The sequence below is a fragment of the Eulemur rufifrons genome, chromosome 27 (genome assembly GCF_041146395.1).
Source record: "Eulemur rufifrons isolate Redbay chromosome 27, OSU_ERuf_1, whole genome shotgun sequence".
NCBI classification, from domain to species: Eukaryota; Metazoa; Chordata; class Mammalia; order Primates; family Lemuridae; genus Eulemur; species Eulemur rufifrons.
Genome location: NC_091009.1, coordinates 26,296,745 through 26,318,255, shown reverse-complemented (window position 1 = coordinate 26,318,255; position 21,511 = coordinate 26,296,745). Strand labels below are relative to the sequence as shown.

The 21,511-nt window shown below is 49.8% G+C and overlaps 1 protein-coding gene across 1 annotated transcript in view; it reads right to left on the bottom strand.

Annotated features, from left to right (window-relative positions):
* Positions 1-21,511, bottom strand: part of PLXNA2 (plexin A2) — a 205,435-nt gene that overhangs the window by 159,346 nt on the left and 24,578 nt on the right. Inside the window, exons 2-3 of the mRNA XM_069459575.1 lie at positions 19,742-21,009; positions 14,522-14,704 (exon numbers count right to left, since the gene is read on the bottom strand). Coding sequence (XP_069315676.1) covers positions 14,522-14,704; positions 19,742-20,974 — 1,416 coding nt within the window. The 5' untranslated portion in view covers positions 20,975-21,009. The remainder of the gene's footprint in view (positions 1-14,521; positions 14,705-19,741; positions 21,010-21,511) is intronic.

The following is a 21,511-nucleotide window of genomic DNA, read 5'->3' as shown; positions in this document are numbered from 1 at the left end:
GCCAAGGAAAGATACTCTGAGAACAGTCTCTTGCCACAGCTCCCTTGTACTCTGTGCTCAGACTGGAGACCTTGTCTGCTACTAGACACAAATCCATTTCCAAGTTCATGGTCATAGGAAAACTAGAAGGCTCTTCACAGGGTCTGCCTGCTTGCTGTTAATGAGCTGATCTGGGGGAAGAGGCTGAGTAAAAAGGAACAATCACTATCTAGAGTCACTGGAAGGTGCCACGCAGCCCGCTCAATGTACGTGTTTTCTGCAGTGCTCAGGCTGCTGGTGCCTGGGGCCTGCAGGCAGGTTTATGAGATTAAAGCCCAGTGCCCAATAAATAATTTAGCAGCTAACTGCAAAAAAAACATACACGCAGTATAATAGCTACTATCTCCAGCAGTCTGATGTGTACATACATTTTAAATGCACATCACTTTCATCTGCATGTTTCCATTTGATGTGGAGTCCAAAACCAAATAAGGAGAAGAAAAAGAACACTATCACCTCCACCCTCTCTGTATATCCTGCCACCAAGATGGACTAATCATTTAGGGCTTTGCTGGCTGTCCTTCTCCTCCTCCCAACCCCCTCTAACCCCTTTGCTTTCAGTTGCTGTTTGTGTGTAGGAAGAATCCAAAATCTCCACTAGATTGAGCATTCATTCAGAATTTAGTTTGCTTCTTCCAGGAGAGTCTTTTCTGGAGCAAAGCTGGCTCCAGGTGCTGTCTCCTGCAGCATCCCATGTGACTTGCTGTGGGTGCAGCTCAAACGCTGGGATAAATAAATATCACTGCCATGGCCACCAGAGTCCAGGCTGAAGTTTTAATGAGCCAGAAGTAGTGGTGATAGATTGGTAAGTCTTGATCTTGGCCATGAAGGAAGGGAAGAATATTGGAGAGAGGAGGAGGACTGGTTGGGGTGGGTGTCACAAGGAAAGTGGGTGGTAGAAGGCAGACAAGCTTACAGGAAGTTGCTCCAAGATCTAGAAGCATCAGTGGGAGGTGAGTGGCATGTAGTAATCTATGTATCAGCATGAGCTGGCAGGAGAAAATGATGCCAAAGGGAACCCTTCTCTCCTGATTGGAAAGTTTACTGGTTCTGATCACAAGTTAAGGGATGAGCAGGTTTAGTAGGGGAGACAGGCATGAGGGAGAGCGGTAAGATTTCCCTCTAGCTTTTGTGGAGATCTACGAGGGTGGCATCCCCTTCTGCCCCAGTCCCTTGACTTTCCTGTGAGTAGCGTCTGTCCCAAATGCACCAGCCTCTGGGCTTATACAGACACCACTGAGCTTACCCCATCCCCCTACTTTTTGCACCTCCTTGGCCTTGGCTGCATTTACTGCCAGTGGCTGTGGTTTATCTCCCGTTGTTTATGGCCTGGGAGAGGCTGCCTACAAATAGCTCCCCAAAGAGTGGGGAGATTCAGGCATCTGCCATTCTGTGAAGCTCTTTCCAGAAATGAAAAGGACAGTCATAAAATGTTCCATGGGGGGGTTGGTTAGGGGTGGGTAACATGCATCATAAAAAGCGTAATGGACTAATGCTAATACACAGACTGGCTGCAACCCAGGGGTGTCTGCTGAGCTCAGACATAAATATTGGGGAGGCACCAAGGAGACAGATTTTTTATTTCTTTGATTTGATGGTGGGGGGAGGTTGGGCATATTTTTTCCTCCATTTCTCTGTCTGTGGTTATTCCTCTGGGGATACCACCAATCTGTCTGAGACGGAAACTACCCAACCTTTTACAGCTTCAAGAGGGGCAACAATTAGACTGTTGGAAAGACTGGAGGTGCAGGAGGGCTTGAAGATATACCATACTGCCTCGAATTTGGGGGCTGGGTTGTATCATACAAGATCTTGCAATTGACGAGATAACTAAATGGAGTGAGTATAGTTATGATCAATATATAATTGCATGCATATATGAGCAGATGAGTACTTGCCCAATGACAGTCTGATTTCCAATACTGAAGGAACTGATTAATGTCCTCTACTGAGTGGGAACCAAAACAGCAGTAACACCAACAATCACTCAACAACAATCCCATCCACACTTAACTTCCGGTATGAAGAGTCAAATACTTATTTGGTATTAATGAAATATCAGGTACTTGAGCACACAACCACACACACTGTTTTCCAGGGTTCTATATTAAAAAGTACCTATGTTCTCTGCTAATGTTGGCCATTGGTCAACTGCGATCTAGCCACATGTGTCTGTGAGGATGCACTTATGCAGAATGGGTAAATGCATGGTGCGCATGAGGGGCAAGAGAGAGAAGTGAACACAGATGCTGTAATCCATCTGTTTTGGGTGATGCTAAGATGCTCTTGCCCTTTTTTCCCTATCATTGAAGTGCTGAATGCCTGTGAATTGTGGTAGGGCTCTGAGCCCTGAGCTCAAGGGTGGATTCAGTCCACCCAAGACCTGGGATACTTGCAAAGAAAGAGCAACAGCAGAAACTATGGCAGTGGGGCAAGAAGCCCCTGTTCACCCTTTTCGTGTGTGGAGAGACAAAGACTGAAGGCGTGTGGCATTCAGATTCCAACACACCATTTGCTTTGGAGGAATTAATTTTCTGTGTGCTGTCCCTGAGAATGGGTGGAAAATAAAGTAGCATTCCTCTGAGTGTCATGGGTACCAAGAGCGGGTGGGGATGGGAGAGTAAAGCTATCTCTTTTGTCCTCCTTTGTCCTTGTCCTCTGTATATGTGAAGAAACAGAGAAAGTGGGGAGGGCAGGGAATCTTATTAGATGTAGTAAACCTGTGCTAAGCAATTTAGATACTTATTTAACCTTATTAGAATCCCTATGAAGTAGATATTATCCCTGTTTTAAAAATGAGAACCTCAATTCTGAAATTCCAAGAGGTTATAGTAACTTAGCCAAGGTCATATACTTAGTAGAGTTAGGACTTGAACTCAAACCATTGTTGTCTCACAATGACTTAAAAATATGAAACAAGAATATCAATAAATTATGGTTTGAAAGAAAAATTATTTTCAATCTGAGGTCAAAAGACCAGGGACTAATGCATCCCTTATGCCAACTGGTGCAAATTATTATACTGAGTGATAAAGGGAGGTCACCCCTTGTGCCCTTGCTGGAAAAGGGCTAGATGACCCTTGTGCACGATGACACGTCATTACCCAGGCTGAGGGTGAATGAGGCATTGAGAGTCTCCAAAGCTGAACTGGGGGCCTGACAAAAGACTGGGTTCCCCGGTGACTAAATCTGCTCCAAATTTACCCGGAAAAGCATCTCAACATGAAAGTGAGCTTATCCATACCACCAGGTGCAGCAGTGGGATCTTTTACCTGTGAACTTAACTGGTTCTCTGTGGCCCAAGGAGCTCTCTTGGTGGGGGACCCATGGGATCAGGGTGAGTGGGGGGTCTTGTCCAATCATCCACTTAGAAATGAGGCCCCACTGGGCCTATCAATAGGGGATCGGCTCAGCCTCTTTCAACCCATGTGAGGGTATAGAGAAATATCCCTCTTCCCATAGTTGGCTCACAGCCACCATAAAGTCTGCAAAAGAAATCACCATAGTCTCTAGTCTCTTAGCCTAAACTGACTAGTGTTAGGCTAGATATAAGGAAGAATGCCCTGAGTGTGAGCTCTCTGAAGCTTGACCACCTGCAACCAACATTAGCTGTGGAATGTCCTTTCCTAAAGACTTTAAAGAGCAGCAGAGACACCTAATTGCTGCCCACAGCGCTGGGTAGAAGTGAGCCTCCCCTCCAGCCTCACCTTTGCCTGCTGGCATTTCAGTAAAGGGCCAATACAAATATAGAATGTATAATTTTCACATCATTCTTGGCAAATCCCAGGTGCGTCCCATTAGCAGAGTTCCAAGGATGCCATTTTCTATCAAGAAAAAGACATGCCGCATCGTAGTGCTTAGCTCAGGGCCCTATTAATAGCAATCCTAATTATATGGCTGCAAATTTAATTCATAGCAATGATTAGTGTCAGAATCAAAGGCATCAGGCATCAATATTGATGGAATTGCATAAGCCCCATAAACAGAGAACAAGCATTCGGGCCCATCCCCCCAGCAGTGGTCTGCTGTTAACTATTGCATTAATGTCTCTTCCAATTTTGCCAGATCAAAATGACTCCATTTCTCAATGTTCTCCTCCTCCCCGCCGAAACCTTTGCCCAGCCAGCTCTGAATGGGTATGACTGGCACACAAAAGATCCCAGACAATGTCTTTGAAGAAGAGCCCGGGGGCTCTGAGGGATGCATGGGTGATGGGCCCAGGCCCCACGCTTTACCCAGCAGCTTTTGGCCTTGTCAGCAACACTCCTTTGTCTCCCCTTCAGAAAGCTCACAGCTAACAATGATGCCTGGAGAAAGGGGAGTCAGCTGGGGACTGTGTGTGGCACAAAAGGCTGCCACCCCGTCCATTGTGACCTGGGCCCAGAGGGGTGGGGGGGTGGTGGAGGAGGAGGCCTGGGGAGAGGGACATAAGCAAGGCAGCGTGTGCCGAGGTGACAGCTGCCATGTCCCGGGTATCCAGGACACCTTCACTCAAAAGAGTGCCAAGCGGTGCTCTCGTGCATCTTCTTGCGGCTCTCTGTAGCGCAGCTGGTGGGCTACAGATGGACAAATGGAATCTCAGGGAAGTCCAACAGAATGCTAAAAACTAGCAGTTAAAAGCATGAGGTCTGGAGTCAGAGAGCCCTGGATTCAAATCCTGGCTTCCCGCTTAGTAGCCCTGTGACTCTGGCAAGTTAAACTTAACTTTGTTGACCCTCACCTTGTTCATATGTAAAACGGACATAAGGCAGTAGACATTCTTACCTTACAAAGGTTAGTAAAGATTAGCTGAAAAAGCACTTAGCTCAGGGCTTAGCATATAGGACGTGCTTAATTTATAGCAGACCTCATCCCCACCCTAAAAAAGTGGGGAGCCTAGAGAGAGGGCCAATGTGTAAGACTTGAGAGTCCCGATTCAGCATTCTGATTGGTCAGAACTTCTTAGCCCCAAGATAAGCATTGCGTGGTTAAGTAGCCTCCCTGCTGGGCAGGCTCTGGGAAGGTCCCCAGACACGTGGATAGAGGGTTCAGGAATGCTGGTCACCCCTGAGCAAGGCTGCGTGGTCGGGCCTGGCACATGAAGCTCAACCGGACTCTTGCCCCAGGAGGAATGATCCCCAGACCAATTTTAGGCTCTGCTTAGGAAATACTTGCATGCCAGAGGGAGGCAGAGGTCAGTCTGGTGTTTTGTGCAGAGAGAATGTTCTTTCATAGGGTATAGAGAAGGGCCCCCAAATTAGAATCCAATAACTTGGATTCTAGTCTTGCCTCTGTGGCTAAGAACCTGGGTGAGTTCAAGCAGATCACTCAACCTTTCTAGGCCTCAGCTGTTTCATCCACAAAACGGAAGAATACACATCTCAGCTGCCCAAAGTCAGTAGGCTGGACCTGTTTTCTGAGGTCCTGTCTAGCTGTAAAATATATGATTCACATTTAAGGGAAGACTCCTGATATACCTCATTTGAAGGTGTCAACCTTCTCATCTGGGGGCCCTACCCCCTCTGCAGGGTCCTAACGGCCTCTCCCCCTGCCTCGATTGCCCTCTCAACACCCCTGAACAGTCGCGTGTGGGATTTCTGATTCATTACTACAGCCTGTTGATGCCATTTTTCCTTCCAGGCTAAGCGGGGAATGCGCAGCTGGTGGCACCATTCTTTGCAGTACAAACCAGAACACAGCATAGGAGGGTGACGGCTGAGTGGGACAACCCCAGTGGCATCAGCTCCTGAACTTCTTCCCCACCTTAGAGTCTAGAAACCTTTCTGGAGGCTGAGGCCAGGCGAGGGGCTAGAAGCCCAGGAAGAGACTCAGAAGGACAAAATTCCAGGTTCATTTTGCTTGTCTGTATATTTCCTACTTCTCTGGACAGAGAGGCACATGATAACAACAAGGAAACAGATGTTCAAGTAGCCACCAGCTTTTGGCTTGATCATCTTGGGCTATGCAAGTGACCTTGGTGTATGCTGGGCCCATTTCCACCCTGATATCTTTGTAGTCCTGGTTCTAATGCCCACATCTCCCCTTGATGTACCACGTGACCCCAAGTAAGTCCATAATCATTGAACTTCAGTAGCACCATCTGCAATAGAGCAGTGAAATAGCCCAACTTTTCTTGATCATCTGAAAATTATATGGAATTAATCAGCTAATAGAAGCAAAGAGAATTTGAGCCCTTAGAAGAAACACAGGGTGATGTTAATAACACAGGAGTGGTAGCAGGAATAATAGTAGGAGTCACACTGGTAGTGACAGTGGTAACAGCAGCAATGACTGCCAGTGATTAAGCACCACGTGCCGGGCTCTGTATTAAGTATTTGACATCCCCCATGTCTGTATGCATAGCTATCTTGCAAGGCAGGCTTTAGTGGTCCAGTTGAGTACACAAAGGTCCCTTCAAGGTCACACAGTTCATCTGCAGCAGAGCTGTGCAGCTCCAGGATATTGGGTTGGCTTGAGAGCATGCAAAGGGAGAGAACGGGCCTCTTTTAGTGAGTTCTGCAAAGCCGCAACAGCGGAACCGACACTTCCCCCAGCCCCACCCTGGGGAGGGGGCCAGTACATATTGTTTGGTGATATGAGACTCGGAAAGCCCTCGCTGGTGACTAATGCAGCTGCATGCCAAAGTCCAGCAGGATTGGATTAGTTCGGCTCAGCTGGTCTGGTCTTCTAAGTATTTTTTCCCATGACTCAGGGCTGGGGGCAGGGGGCAGGATTCTCTTCCTCCATCTGACCTGGCAAACATGTCACTAAAACGAAGCCTGATCTGACAGCTTCACTACCCTAGGGAGCCCGGGAAGGGGTGGGATTTGGGGAAAGCCTCAAAGATGTTAGTAATAACGGAAAGCACTTTCGTGCCAAGCACTATATTAAGTACTTTTTAATACATGATTTTATTTGATCCTTACATAAATATGCAAAGTGTTTATTACTACCCTACTCCACAGAAGAAAAAAATGACGGTTCACAAGGTAAGTAACAATTGTAGGAACCCTGGAGTGTGCATGGGCCCAAGCTTCCATGCTGCTTTACATTTTTCCCATTGGTGCTTGTCACCTTCTAAACATACTGTACAATGTGCTTACTCGTGTTGTTTGTCCACCTCCCCACATAAAGATATGATCTCCATGAGGGCAGGTATTTTTGAGAGTTTTGTTCACTACTGTATACTAAGCCCTAGGCACATAGTAGGTATGCAATAAATATTAGTTCAATAATGAATTATTTCACTTAATCCTCATTATAACTTCATGAGGCAGGTACTAGAATGATCTTCCTTTAACAGTTGAGGAAATTGAAGCTCAGAAGTCACACAGCAAGTAGGGTGGAGGTAGGGCTGGATCCCATAAGCCCCTATCCTCTTTGTTTTGCAAATCGGTCCCTACTTGAAGGCAGGAAAGTGGACCAGGTGGTCTTTCTAATTCCCTTCCCACCCAGAGATACATGCCCAAGTCCCAGATCCACAGGCAGGCACGGCTTAGTGGCCTAAAAGAGCATGCATGTATATAAGTCTATTTTCCTACAGATGAGACCTCCGTAAACACTAACAGCTTGGCCTCTTGCATGCAACTTTGCATGGCCTATTTGGGTCACCTGGATTCCGTGAGCTTGAATCACTACTCCCATCCCCCCTGTCCCCAAAACACAGTTCTCTGTGTTTCTCCTGCCCTATGACAAAGCCCGGAGCTGCGGGGCTCACTCTCAGGCTGTGGAAGAGCCAGCTGAACACACAGCCTGACGCCTCGTACAGGACTTGTCCAAGGTTCAAGTATATAAGAAGCTGCACAAAAGGTGCAAAAAATAAATGAGGCTTTAGTTTCTCCACTTTCAGAACGGCTCTGAGAGATCAGGACCTCCTTTCGCAGGGCCCGCTGGGGCTCTGGATAGAACCAACACCCGCTGTCTATACCTGCCATGGTCAAGCTGGGGGATGGGCTGGCTGGGGTGAGTGTGTTGGGGGCTGGTGGGGGTAGGGGATTCTGTAAATATGCCTCCTTTCTCGTACCAACCAAATGCAGTCTTTCCCAGCTTTCAGAAGACCAGTTCTGGGGACCCAAGAGGCCTATAAAACAACAAAACAAACAGCGAGTTTGGCGGCGGGAGCCGGGCAGGTTGCCAAACTCATTACTAGGGATGTGGCGGTGAGCTCCTCGAGCCACCACCCCGGCTCTTCCACACGGGCTCTGGGGAAGGGAGAGGTGTCTGCTCCCCACTGCGTAGCCCCCACATTGCTGAGATGCCTGGGAGAGTACGGGTGTCAGATCAGGGTCTCAGGTACCAGGCAAGCCACTAGGTCTCCGAGAAGTGGACCCACAGTCCTGGCTGTTTGCTCAGCCAAGGTTCACACTGAGAGACAAGTGAATCATTTCCACTCAGAGTGGCTATTGTTCGGTGGGGTTGGCACAAGGAGAAAGGCATGTTTCTCAGCTTTTTATCCAACTTGGCCTTCCGTCCGCCCAGGCAACTCCACCCCATGGGGGGAGCCAAGTGACAGGTTAGGAAACCTCTGTGTGTTTTGGGAGAAAGTCCAACCGCCAATGTCAATATTGTCAATGGAGAGCGGGGTGGCGTATAACTTGGGCAAGATTCTTGGTATCTCTGGGGCTCCATTTCCCACACCTGTAAAATGGGGTAGAGATGCACAGGCAACCACCATACCTAGTTGAAGTAGTCGGGGAAGATGGAAAGGAATGGAAGGTATCCCATAAATAGTCAGCATTATCAAACACCTGAGCAATAACCCCAGGGCTTGGGAGAGTTAATACTTTGGTGTTTCTGATGGATTCTTTCCAACACCTAAGCTGCTGCTGCAAGAAGCTCACAGCTTTCCTGGCTTTGCCTAGTAAATCGTTTGTGAGATTACAGAGAAAAGAATAGGATTGGGACGTCAGGGCTTCCTGTGGGCTGGGGACTGGAGACCTTGGGCTAGTACGTCCCTTAGGGAAAGAAAGAAAGAATTTTCCTTAAGAATTCCACAGGCATTTTAGAGGCCAGCATTGGCTAATGGGAAAGAAGGTGGTGCCAGAGGAGACCAGGCCTCTCCTGGAGCTTGGAAAGCCTCTGTGGATTTGCAAAAACATCCTAGGCATCCTAGAAACAGAAGGTGGCAGGGGAACAGTGGTGACCTGGGCCTTTCTACCTGCCTCCTGGCTGTAGACAAGCCCGCATCTGGCCCAGGTGAGACAGAGGGTGTCTGTGCTATTCTGGGGCTCTCCAGCCAACAGTGTAAATGCCGTCTCTTCCCAGCCAACATTTCTGAGAGCACCGCCCCACCCTCTTCCAGATGCTGTTAACCAGAAAACAAACTCCTTTCCTGTGAGCCACCAGAAGTCCTCTCATTCCCTTGCCTCCTCATGCCACTGCCACGCTGGCCCTCTTCCCTCCCCGCGCTGACCCACCCAACACATCACACCTTCCTTCCTTTGCAAACCGGCCACGTCAACGGGAGTCACTCTTGGTGTCCGATTCCATTCCAGTCAGTGCAAAGAGGGGTCTGGCACGGGGTGGTACCCCACACATTTGAGGTCTACTTCATGAGCTGTTAATGTGTGAGGCATGTCGGGTCTGACAGTATTATGAATATGAAAAGGAAGGCCCGTGTCCTCAAGGGTCTCTGACTCTCAAGAGAGGTGGGTATCTTAGCAGCTGCTCCCACGTCAGATGCTGGGGGGTCCAGGAGGCTGCTATTCACAATGGTTGAAGGGACAGGGCAAATAAAGGACATGTCACCAGTGCTTGAGCAGCAAGCAAGGGTTCCAGTGGGGATGGAGAACACAGATCCCATAGCTTGTGCTGCTATTTAAGGCCCCCAGGGCCGAGGGACTAGACCATCAAGGCAGAACACCACCCTCCAGCTTCTTTGAGGAGCCCTGTGGGGGTGTGAAACCAGGGCTGAGGCAGCAGTTTTAGCAGCTACAAATGGAAGGAAGAAATTGAAGAACTTGACCCTGAACCTCAAGACAGTCCTTCCTCCCATCATCCTGGCATCCTTCACCTGCTCAGCCTGACCCTTCCCTCCTGTGCCCTATGCTTGAATTGTCCTCTTGACTCTTCCCTGAAACCTGGAATGTTGTACCTAATGAGATTCCAATGGCTGTCACCACTCTGCCACCATCTACTTGGGTGTTCGCTCCTCATCCTCATCACCTGGACTTCCATGGCCTGCTCCCCACCAGGAGGGATGTCACCACAGTCAACTAGGCCCAGGCCCCAGAGGACTCTGCTTTCCTCCTGCACATCTTGCCCCAGGCCCACCTGCCCTCCCTGTCTTGGCCTTGCCTTGCCGTGTCCTTGCCCAGCCCCTCCCACCTGACCCTGAGGGGCTTTCAGCTCTGCTAAGGGCAGGCTCCAGCACAGCCCTGACCCCTAAGCCCACACCAGGGGCCGTGGCCTCCCTCTTTCTGCTCCTGCTCTCTGCCCCAGCCTGCCCTCCTGTATCCCATGTGCCGCTGAAGGAGCCGGGAAGCGGTGGCAGCACTGCTGGGAAGATCGTGCGATTCAGTGCAGGGGTCCACTCCACAGCACCCCTGAGTGGTGACCGTCAGTCTCTGCTTACATCTTTCACCTGACTGGTAGCTCATTCCCTCTTGAGTCAGCTCCTTCCATCTGGCGACAATCTGGCTATAAGAAACTTCCCCTTATCAAGTGGAAAGCTGCTTTGCTCTAACACCTACCCATAGGCCCTATTCTGCCCTCTGGGGCCGCAATGGCGAAGTCTAATTCATCTTCCAGAGCTTAAAGGCTGAACATGCAGATCGTGAAACCAGATAATCAAGGTTTAAGTCTTGGCGCTGCCATTTATTTGCCACGTGACTTTGGACAAAGTTCTTTTTCTTTTTTTTTTAACCTTTCTTGGCCTCCATTTCCTCGTCTGCAAAATGGAAGTGATGACAGTACCTACCTTATAAGAGTTATATAAAAGATTAAGTGAGTTATTAGATATAAAGCTCTTAAAATAGCACCTGACACCTAAGTGCTCGGTAAATTATATTATCTGAAGATAGCTGTGGCATATCCTGCTTTATTCACTCTCTTTTCCTCGGGTTATCTTCCTTTTAAAAATATCCTTCACAGAGCATGATTCCCACATCCTGCCAGCTCTTGTTTATCTGGCGCATTCGTTTGCTTAACACCCTCTTGCGATGTTACCGCCAACGTGAAGTTGCTGCTTCTCATGACCCGGTAGCTGTTCTCCTGTTAATGTGGTGAAGACTAACTTGGCTGCAGCTGCCTCACACAGCTGGCTCACGTCAACCTTGTGGTTAACTAAGACCCCAAGATCCTTTTCACTTGATGCCCTCAGGGCTTCGGGTCTCACAGGGCTCTACCTCACCTTCTACCTGTCCAAGCCTTCCAAGCTCCTCTGTGCATGGTAGACCTTCCTTCCATGTGCTTTGCACCTTCTCAGTGTGAAACCCAAGGTCTTAAATGCCCTTCTCCCTCACCCCCAACTCATCAGCTCACCAGTCTTTAGGCAGACTCTGGTCATCTTCCTTCTCAATAAAGTCTCGCAGATGGATCACACTATGGTTGCTGGTTTTGCTTGAACTGTTCCATCCTTATGGTGAATCTTTGCCTAACTTCTTACCATGGGCAATGCACTGCCCCTTAGCCTATGTGAGCATTACACATGTTGGTTTTGGGGTCTTAACCTCACTCTGCCTGTTCCTTACACATATGTGTGGTTCAGAGGGCAGTGGCCTTGTATGTGGCGTTCTCTATGCATCTTGCAGAGAGCAGCATGTGAGTAAGTCTGAGACACAGCACATGTGAGCACCGTGTGGTCATGCCACTTCTAGCGGGTCTCTGCTTCCTCTAAACTTCCCCACACAGGGACATCCTGTTCCTACAGCCGCAGTGGATGAGGGCTGGACAGTCTGACAGACGCCTGGCCAGGCAGGGAAGAAGTGAGTAGCTCTGACGCACCGGGCTTCCCTCCCCTCTCCAGACTCTTAGCTATTTTTTTCTTTATTTTCCTTCCTGTGTTGAAAGAGCTATGGGGCCTGGACCATGGTAGGGTTTCCTGGGGACATTCCATAAATTCCTTCTGGGCTGTTTCTCTGGAGAGGGGTGGGGACAAGCGGGTGGGTAAATGGGAGGCCAGCAGGAGCCCGGGTATGACTGTCAGGTGCCTCAAAGGCGCGTGGGTGGAAAGGAAGGGTGAGTTGCACAGAGGAGGAAGGAGAGGTGTTATGAGCTCATAGAAACAGCCCCAGAAAGGCCAAGCGAAGAGTGAGAAGGAGCAGGTCAGAACAAGCCCTCGGTAGTCTTGCCCCAGCCTTGCCCTCGAACCCACTGACTTGTCTCCACAGCAACTAATCCGCTGGGGTTCTAACAGGGCCAGGAGCACTTGGCCAACCCAGGTGTGTGACTTGGAAAGATGCCAAGCCCCTGTGTGTGCCGTGCAAGGTGCACAAGGATAGGGAAAAGGTCATCTCAAGGTCCCTTTGAGTCCTGCTGGGTCACTCTTCCTTTATTCACTCCTTGCCCATCCATTCAAGCCAACGTGGATTCCTTATTTCAGATCTAGGGGTGTAGAGTGTGGAGGTGCTGGCCCCTGGCTGAACTCTGTGGCAAGCCTGGACCTGAAGACTGTTCTTAGCTTCCAACTCTGGGCTCCATAGCTGTGTCTTTACATAAGGGGGTACCACATTGGGCGTCAGGACAAGAAGCAACTTATCCTAGATCTCTATGCTTGGGCAAGTCACTCTTCTCTGGGCCTCAGTTTCCCTGCCGAATAATAGATGATCTCAAAGGTTCCCTAGAGAATGCTTCTAGTTTTCAAAACAGTTTGGGGGCCTATTCCACCAGTGAACATTGGTGAAGGGATTAAGGAAGAGGAAGGGAATACACACACATAGAGCATGACCCCTGCCTTTAATAGAACTTTCAAGAGAATAAAGGAGACAGAGTAACACACATGATCCGGAGCACTGACTGAAGGTGGGGACAGGGACGGGGGAAGGCGCTGAGCACCAGCCTTGCTGTGGCTGGTGCTGGCCCTTAGAAAGCCTTGGTGCAGCTTAGAAAAAGGTGAGTCCCCATAAGCAGATGCATTAGTAAGAGGAGCCCCACTGGGCGGGTGTCTATACCACAGGACACACAGTACGACAAGGAGAGCTCAGGCTGGATTTCAACCCCCACTAGGTCCTTTGGCCCAATGCCCCTGGGCCAGGCACAATGTGCCCAACTGGATGTGGTGCCCCTGGTATGCAGGGCAGATAGGCCACTTTTAAATCTTAGTGGAATCTCATAGAGCAAGTCCTTTCCTCTTCCACTTTTGGAAAGCAAAAGTAGGGGCCCCATTCCTTCTCTCTTCCATGTGCTGACCGGCCAAGTTCAGATCCACACTCCCAGGCAGGGTGGAGGGCCCAGCACAGAAACACATAGGAACCTCTTCAGAGAGCAGGACATGGTTAAACAACGTTGGTGTGGACAATCAGAAGAGGTCTGGAAGGTTTAGCACACCAGGTATACCCAGACCAGTTCTCACCTCCTCTGGCAGTAATTCAGAATAGTCAGAACACAGAAATCCTTCCCTGGGCTCCTCTAGTCTACCCTCCTTCCACACTCCCAAATAACATCCCTCCCAAGGCTCTAAATGGATTAGGAGGACAGGGCTCCAGGGTGATGTCAACATCAAAGAGTGAGATGCAGCAAAGTCTTGCATGTGCCTTGATCCACAGGTGCTGGAACCAGGGAAAGGTGGCAGGAGGGTGAGCTTGGGAAAAGGGGATTAGCTGGGACCGGAAAGAATGCGGCTGCTATAATCTCACGTAATGAACCAGACTGTGCTCCCTCTCCGCACCCTAAGCACTAGACAAGCAGGTACAAGCTGTTGGCTTCAGCCTGCTGTACCAGAGGCCTGTTCCCTCCAGCTGGCAGAAGTGCCCAGGGAGGTGCGGTATAAAATGTCTACTTCCTGGTGGCGAGGTGGAGAGGGAAGAGTCTGTGATTGCAGGAAGAGGAGAGACAGGAGAATGTCTTTCCCAGGCACCATGTACCATCAGAGAGCAGCACCCACCATCTGTCCCAGGTTCCTAGAACTGAGACCTGTAATCTGATCCAACCAACTTCTCTGGATTCAACAAAGACTTTTGACCAGTACAATCAACTCTGTGGGTCCTAGGGAAGGATTTGTGATGCGCGTGATTCATACTGTACATAATCAAAAAATCAGTTCTACGTGATTTGGGAATGAAGAGTGAATTTTTCGCCTTATGCAGATGTGCCTTCCTAATTCCTTGAAGTTTGGGCTTATTGAAATAGGCTTGCATTCCTGAGATACCCACTGGCTGATGGCCAGAGGAAGCAGACAGAGGATAAGCCACAAAATGCATCCCTTCCTACCTCCCCATTTCACCCCCAATCCCCCAAGAAAATGAAGAGTTACCTGTAGCTAAATCTCCACCAACAGTTACTTTCCAGAAGGGACTCAGCTGAGGAGCTGAATGGTGTCATGGCATCCAAGCTCACAGACTCTTACCTTTTTCAGCTTGCCGCTCTTAGTCCCCACGAAAACCACGCTGTAGCCGTTGTAAACATAGGAAGCTACAGAGGTCATGCGGTCCCGGCTGGTGGTGTACAGGGTCAGGCCTTCCACTGGAGTCGAGCCTCCAAGCGGCTGGTTGATGTCCAGTCCACAGAAGTTATCATCGATGGGGACGGGCTAGAGGGAAGGGAAGGGAAGGGAAGTGGGTGAATAGCTGTGGAGGGACAATGGAGCCACTCCACGCGGCCCCTACCCCCAACCGCCAGCCCTATGGCACCAGGCCTCACAGAGGCACAGACATGGGGTTCAGGGGTCTTCGCCATGCTACCGACAAAAACTGTTCACCAACTGACCCACAAATCCCATATTGGTTCCTATGAAACCAGATAAAGGAGCAAGCAGCATTCTTCCACTCACCTGGAATCAACTGCCTCCACCTGTCTGCTAGGAAAACCAGGGTCAATTTGTATGGCAAATTGCTTGAACTAATTTTCTAGTTATTTTAATGTCCCTGTGGACCATGCCGTTCTATGGGGATCTTTCTATTTTAGACAAGGTTCTTTCAGTAGATATTCAGTCTACAGGCAACATCACAGGATTTCTACCAGCCTGGAGAGGGTTTCTTGTTTGTTTCTTGGGCTGCAGTGTCTTCCTTTGGGCAGAAGGAATTTTAAGCCATTCAACCATTCACTACTATCTACCACACTGGGAATGGATGGAAACTGCCATAATAATATTGGACAGTACTTTACACTTTAAAAGAGTTAGTTAATAGACACATGCCTCAGTTTCTTCATTTGGAATAATCCCTGTCCATCTTTCTTATAGAATTATGTAAAAGAGTTTTGTTAAGTTGTACAACTATTTCCACTACTGTATGTTATAGGTCTTCAACCATGTTTGAGTAAATATAATTAAGAGGGAATTCTGGAGGTGATGTCCTTCCCGTTACCAGCCTTTGGAAGAGAGTGGCCATGTGCCTGTACAGAGCATGCCCGGAGAGACTGGGGTGCCTTTGAATGGAGAGCACCTTGAGCAAGTGAAAAAACCTGCTGGTCATAAAGTGGGAAGACCTGGATCCCACTCTCTGTTCTATTGCTAACGGGCTGGGTCAACTTGGACCAGGAGAGGCTTCTTTGGGAGCTGTTAAAGAAAATGTTAGCTTGATGATTTCTAAGATCTCATTCAGTTAAAAAAAAAAAAAAAAAGAAGAAGAAAGAAAGAGGCTGCATGCTTCCTGAGACAGGGGCTGCAGAGGGGTTTGCATTCCCTCCACAGTGCCTAGTACAGGGCTGGGCTGGGACGGGTGCTCGGAGATGCCCCAGTTGATTGTACAGCACCGAATCCTGGGGCAAAGGCTGCAGGATCTGGGCCAGAAAGAGCCCTGAGCCCTGTGGCAGCTGTTCCTTCTGGGTCTGGAAAGGCATCCCGGAGGAGGAAGGAAATGGCTGTGGGAAGCATAGAGAGCATCAGAGAGAAGCCTGGGCCCTGTTCCCTTCAGCCAACTCTTCTCGCCCTCACCAGGGAAGAGCAGGCTGACACATCATCACACTTGACAGCCTCATTTCTTTGGAATAATTGATTTATAAGATATGGCATGTGATTTTTTTTTTTTTTTTTAAACCAGGGACTTCCCTTCCATTCCCTGCTCAGTCTCAAAGGGAATAGAGGCTCATTTCTTGTGATTCCTTCATGTTTTGTAGGGAGCTGCTGCTCCTGCTGCTGGTGGGAATGGTGGTGCTGCACGTGTGTGTGTGTGTGTGTGTGTGTGTGTGTTTGTATTTGTAAGGAAAGGAAACCAATTCTGAGGTTAAGGATGACCCTCAGACTCTGGATAATACGGAGCCCCACAGAGCAGAAGGAATGAGCTTCTCAGGAAGGGAGTGAAGCAGAAGTCTACTGGTGTGAGTTTTATAAAGTTTACTTACTGTAAGGTAAAAAGATTGAGCCAGGTAGTCGTCGAGCATCCTTTCAGCTCTGAGCGTCTGATTTCATGGCTTCAGGTTCGTCCCCACTTTCTGCGGGACTAGTAAGGCCTCAGAGTCTGGGCACAGGCGTAGCCCAAGACAGCTCTTGAGAAATGATGACAAGAGCAAAAACCTTGCTGCTAGCTGTGGATTTTGCTAGATTCTACCTGACTCTAGAATCTCCGGAGCTACAGAGGAAATGGTTTGTTCTGAGCTCGAGCCCTGGGGATTGGCTGGCATTTCTTTTTCTCCTCAATTTCTTTCTCAATATATTGCCAGATATTCCCAAACACCTGATGCCCCTTTACTGTTGCTCAAATGGTGAGAGCTTGGTCTTTGGCTTTCCTTGGAGGAAGAATGATGAAACAGAAAGAACCTGGACTTAGCTGCTTAATCATTTATCGTTGTGTCGATTTAAGCCATCTGCTTAGGCTCTGTGAGCCTTTGTTTTCCCATCTGTAAAATGAGGATGATAATTCATGCCTTATCGGGTCACTGTGAGGAGCAAATGAGATAACATTTAAATTGCCAAGCCTAACCTGCAGTACAGTGAGTGACAGTCCCTTTCTCCATCCCTTTTCTGGGGTCCGAGCTCAAATCCTTGAGCTGGGACTTCCATGTTATTCCAGAGCCATGTTAAAATCAAGCTCAGGGACCACAGCTTCTCTCATTCATCCTTAATTTGGCTCCAAGGCCACCAAAATGTCTCTGGGTCCCCAGCTCTGGGACCCTTTGGACTACATAAGGACTGTGAAGGGGCCCTTCTGCTTGTGGTCCCTGCACCAGAAAGGTGTGGAGCTGAAGCAGGGGCAGGTGAGGGGCTCTTCACTCTGGGGCCCTGGTCCCACCTCCTGTCACCTCTCTACTAGTGCCTTTGCTGTCCTTTGGTCACTAGCCCAGGCTTGTCTCTCTGCGCCACCACTGGAGCAGAGAAGGGTGTCATCTTCCTCTTTCCTCTGGCTCAAAAGCAGGCAGGAATCAGCAGTTTCCTCCTGACAAGGCCCCCTCTGGATTATGGGAACCAGGCTGGACTCCGCACGGGGTTAACCCTGACATTTCCTCTCCACTCCTCCCAATTGGTTAGGTCCACTGGTCATAGAATTTTAGTGCTGGAAAGAAATTTGGGAATTATCTAGTCCAGCTTCCCTCATGTTATGAAAGTAAGATAACTAAGAAAATAACTGGTTCCTTATTACTGTGATTAATATTAATAATCATTGCCGCCCATTTATTGAATGCTTAGTATATTCCAAGTATCATACTAATCATTTTCACATAAATTTTCTATTGGATCCTCATAATAACCATGAAAAGAGGGTAATATTGTCTCTGTTTTAAAGATGAAAAAATTATAGCTCAGACCAGGTACATAACTTTCCCAAAGTCACACGAGGAGTAAGTGGTAGATCTGATTTTTAATCCCTATCTGCTGGACTTCAAAGCCTATTGTCTTAACCACTATCCTACTTAACCTAGCAGATGATGACAGGAACAGAAGCTCAGCCTAGGCCTGCCCTGCCTTCTTGCTTTGACAAGTGGTTTTTGATCTCAATGGCAGGTGCCCTCAATTTAGGAGATGCAGAAAGCAGCCATATGGGCCCCTTGGTCGCAGATTTTTCCCCAAGCTGCAGATCCAGAGCCCACAGCACTGTGTACAGAAAGCTATTTCGGCACTTGTCACACTCCCTAACAGTTAACTAAAAATGGTAGACATAACATTTCCAGGCATCGGGCTACTCTATTTATCTCATCCGATCACCCCATGAGGTAGGCATTATGATTCCCATTTCACAGATGAGAAGGCAGAGATGTTACATTGCTTCTGAAGCCAGAAAGAAGCAGAGATTTGAACCCTGTTTTTTGTCTCAGAAGCCCAAACTCTTAGACTCTTAGCTACTACATTATGTTGCCAGCTGTTTTTATCTCCCCCTCTCTCCCCCCACCCCACTAGATTATACGACCTGGGGAAGCAGTGATCATGTCTCTTTATGTTTGCATCCCCAGTGCCTAGTACAGTGCCAGGCACTCAGAAGACCTTCAATACTCATTTGTTAAATGGATGGAGGGAAGGATGGGTGGATGGATGGATGATGGATAGAAAAGGGGTGGACGGAAGGATTAAGGGAGGGAGGATGGGAGGAGAGGGGATAAAGGGAGAGGCGGGTGAATGGATGGATGGATGGTGGGATGGGTGGAGGATGGATAAATGGATGAAGGGATGAATGGACGGAGGGGGAGAGAGAGGGAAGGAGGATGGATGGATGATGGATGGATGGATAGAAGGATGAAGGTAGGGAGGGAAGGGGGATGGGTGGGTAGATGGAAGGATAAGTGGATTATGGTGCACACTTTGATGGCAGCACCTGACCCTCTAGCAGGACAGTGCTTGCCACTGATTTTCTTGTCTCTACTGTCCTCAGGTCTGGATCCTGAGCTCCCTTTCTCCTCTTTTGCCTTTGCCCACACTCCTGACTCTCCTCCAGTTTTCAATCTATCAATCAAGCTCAACTCCTTTCCCTCTCATCTGACTTAGATATCCTATGCCCACCTGACCCCTCACTTGGCATCACGGTGGCCTACAGCTCTGCACGTACAAGATCTAGTCCTCGTTACCTCTGACTGACCTCATATGCTACTGCTCTTTCTCTCACATGCTCTGATCTGGCTGCAGTGGCCTCCTTGCTGCTCCTCAGTCACTCCAGCCATGCCCTGAATTCTTTTCACCTGCAGCTCTCTCTCTGGCATGCCTTCCCCAGACACCTGCGTGGCTCCCCTTCTTCCCATCCTGTCTTTGCTCGAACACCACTTTCTCAGTGAGTCGAGCCTCACAGGTGCTGCCTCTCCCCGTTCCCTGCTATATTTTTCTCTACAGCAGTTATCACCATTTGACAGACTGCATGCTTGATGTGTTCATTTGTCCCGCCTCCCTGATCTGTAAGCTCCATGAAGGCAGGGAGCTTGGTATGGTTGTACGGTTCACCACTGAAGCCTGTAGCACCTACAGTAGCGCCTGGTGTGATGTAGGCACTCAATGCATATATTTGGAATGATTTAATGAATCAACAAACATGTCCCGGGTATCTGGTGTCTGAAAGACTCTGTGTTATTGGTTACCACCTGATAACATGAGCCTGAAAACCTCTCTCAGGTCAGGGCCTTGGTGTCTGGGAGCAGGTGTGCCCTGGGGCACGGACAGGAAGGTGGGACCCGCACGAGGGATCAGGAGCAGAGGCGCGCGCCCCCTTACCGCCTTGGTGCACTGGACGTCCTTTCCCAGCAGCCAGTTGAGCTCCAGGTTGCCCTCGCCCTGGTAGCAGGACTGCAGGCGCTCCTTGATCTGCAGGTTGATGGCCCGGATGGGGAAGGCACACAGGGCAGAGTCGTCGGGCGGGTGGTGGTACTGCTTCTGCCCTTTGGAGAAGATGGCAAAGAGCACATCGTCCTGGCCGCTGATGTTGAAGGCCTGGGCCAGGGAGTCCCCGGGCTTGGCCAGGTAAGCAGCCTGCAGGAGGCGGTACTCCACCCCGGCCCGGGTGCAGCCGAACGGCAGGGACACGTACGAGTGGAACTTGGGGTCATCCTTGCAGAGACGCACGATGCGTGAGGTGTAGAAGAGGTCCCCGGCCGAGTTGATGGCCACACCCTCGGGGGTCTCAGGCTGCACAGTGAGGAAGTAGACGAAGCCCCCGCTGGCGAAGCCGTAGATGTAGAAGATGTCAAAGTGGGAGACCAGGGCCAGGGTGTCCGAGGGGATCTTGATGAGGGAGGAGACAAAGTCGCTGTGGAGCTCGTAGTCGAGCATGGCTGAGGACTCGGGGTCTCGGGGCAGCTTCCGGCTGGAGAGCGTGGGAAAGTAATCCTGCTTCCCGTCCACGGCGGTGCCGATGAAGAGCTTGCCGTCCTCGCCCTCGGAGCGCACGATCACCCCGTACATGGTGCCCGTCTTGTTGACGCTGGACAGGTAGTGCTCCTTCTTGTGCGACGGCTCCACCAGGATGAAGAGGTCGTCGAGCCGCAGCAGCTTGCAGACGCCCTGGTAGAGGCTCCCGCAGGCCAGCAGCCGGTTCTCGGAGTAGTCGATGATGAGCAGCTTGTTGACGTTGTTGGTGAGCGTGAGCACCTCGCTGCAGGGCTGCACGATGAGCGGCGGGTAGCAGGACTTGTTGTCCTCTTCCGGCCCTGTCTTGTGAGCCACCTGGATGGTCAGGTTGCCCGTCAGCTTGTAGACCCGGTTGATGGCCCCCACGTAGACGGCCCCCGTCCCTCGGTGGACAGTCAAGTGGTTGAAGGTCCAGTCACGGTTCTCGGAGTGGAAAGTGCTGAACTGAGGCATGCCGGCCGCCCGGGGGGCCAGCAGCACCCAGACCACCGAGAGCAGGACCACAGACCAGCTGTCAACCTCCGCGGCCCGTGGCCAGGGACCCCTCTGTTCCATCCTGAGAGGGGCCGCGGCGAGGAGACGCCGCCTCTGTAAGCTCATCTGCCCCGCCTTCCTAGGTCGGCCCGCACATGGTTCTGGAAAACACAAGGCAGAGTGGTCAGACCGAACATTGGTTCCAGGAGGCGCGAAAAGGAATGCTTGACCCGGGGTCCCCATCCCGGCTTAGCTCTGCGAATCTCTTCCTTCTGTGTCTCAGTTTGTCCATTTTTAACATACTTTCTCCCTCGTAGGGATGTTCAGGGAATCCTGTTATCTATTTTGGTCTCCAGCCTTTACGCTGTAAAGTACTTCTTTTACTTTATAAAGCATCTCTATTTCTGTCCTCTTAAGACATCGTTTTTATCTCTCAGAGGGGTTAAAAGACTGTGGAAGTTCACCAAGCCAGTCAGTCCGGTGGCAGCACTAAAGCCGGCCTTCCTCGCCCACCTCTTACCCGAGACTGGCAGAAATCCCTCCTGCGTTTTGCAAGCTTGTCAGGAAGGCCCTCCCCCCGGCTCTCTAGGTCAGCTACTCCCAGAGTCCGATATTGCAATAAAATTCCTAATTTCAGACTTCCGTGGCCTCACACTGCTAAGC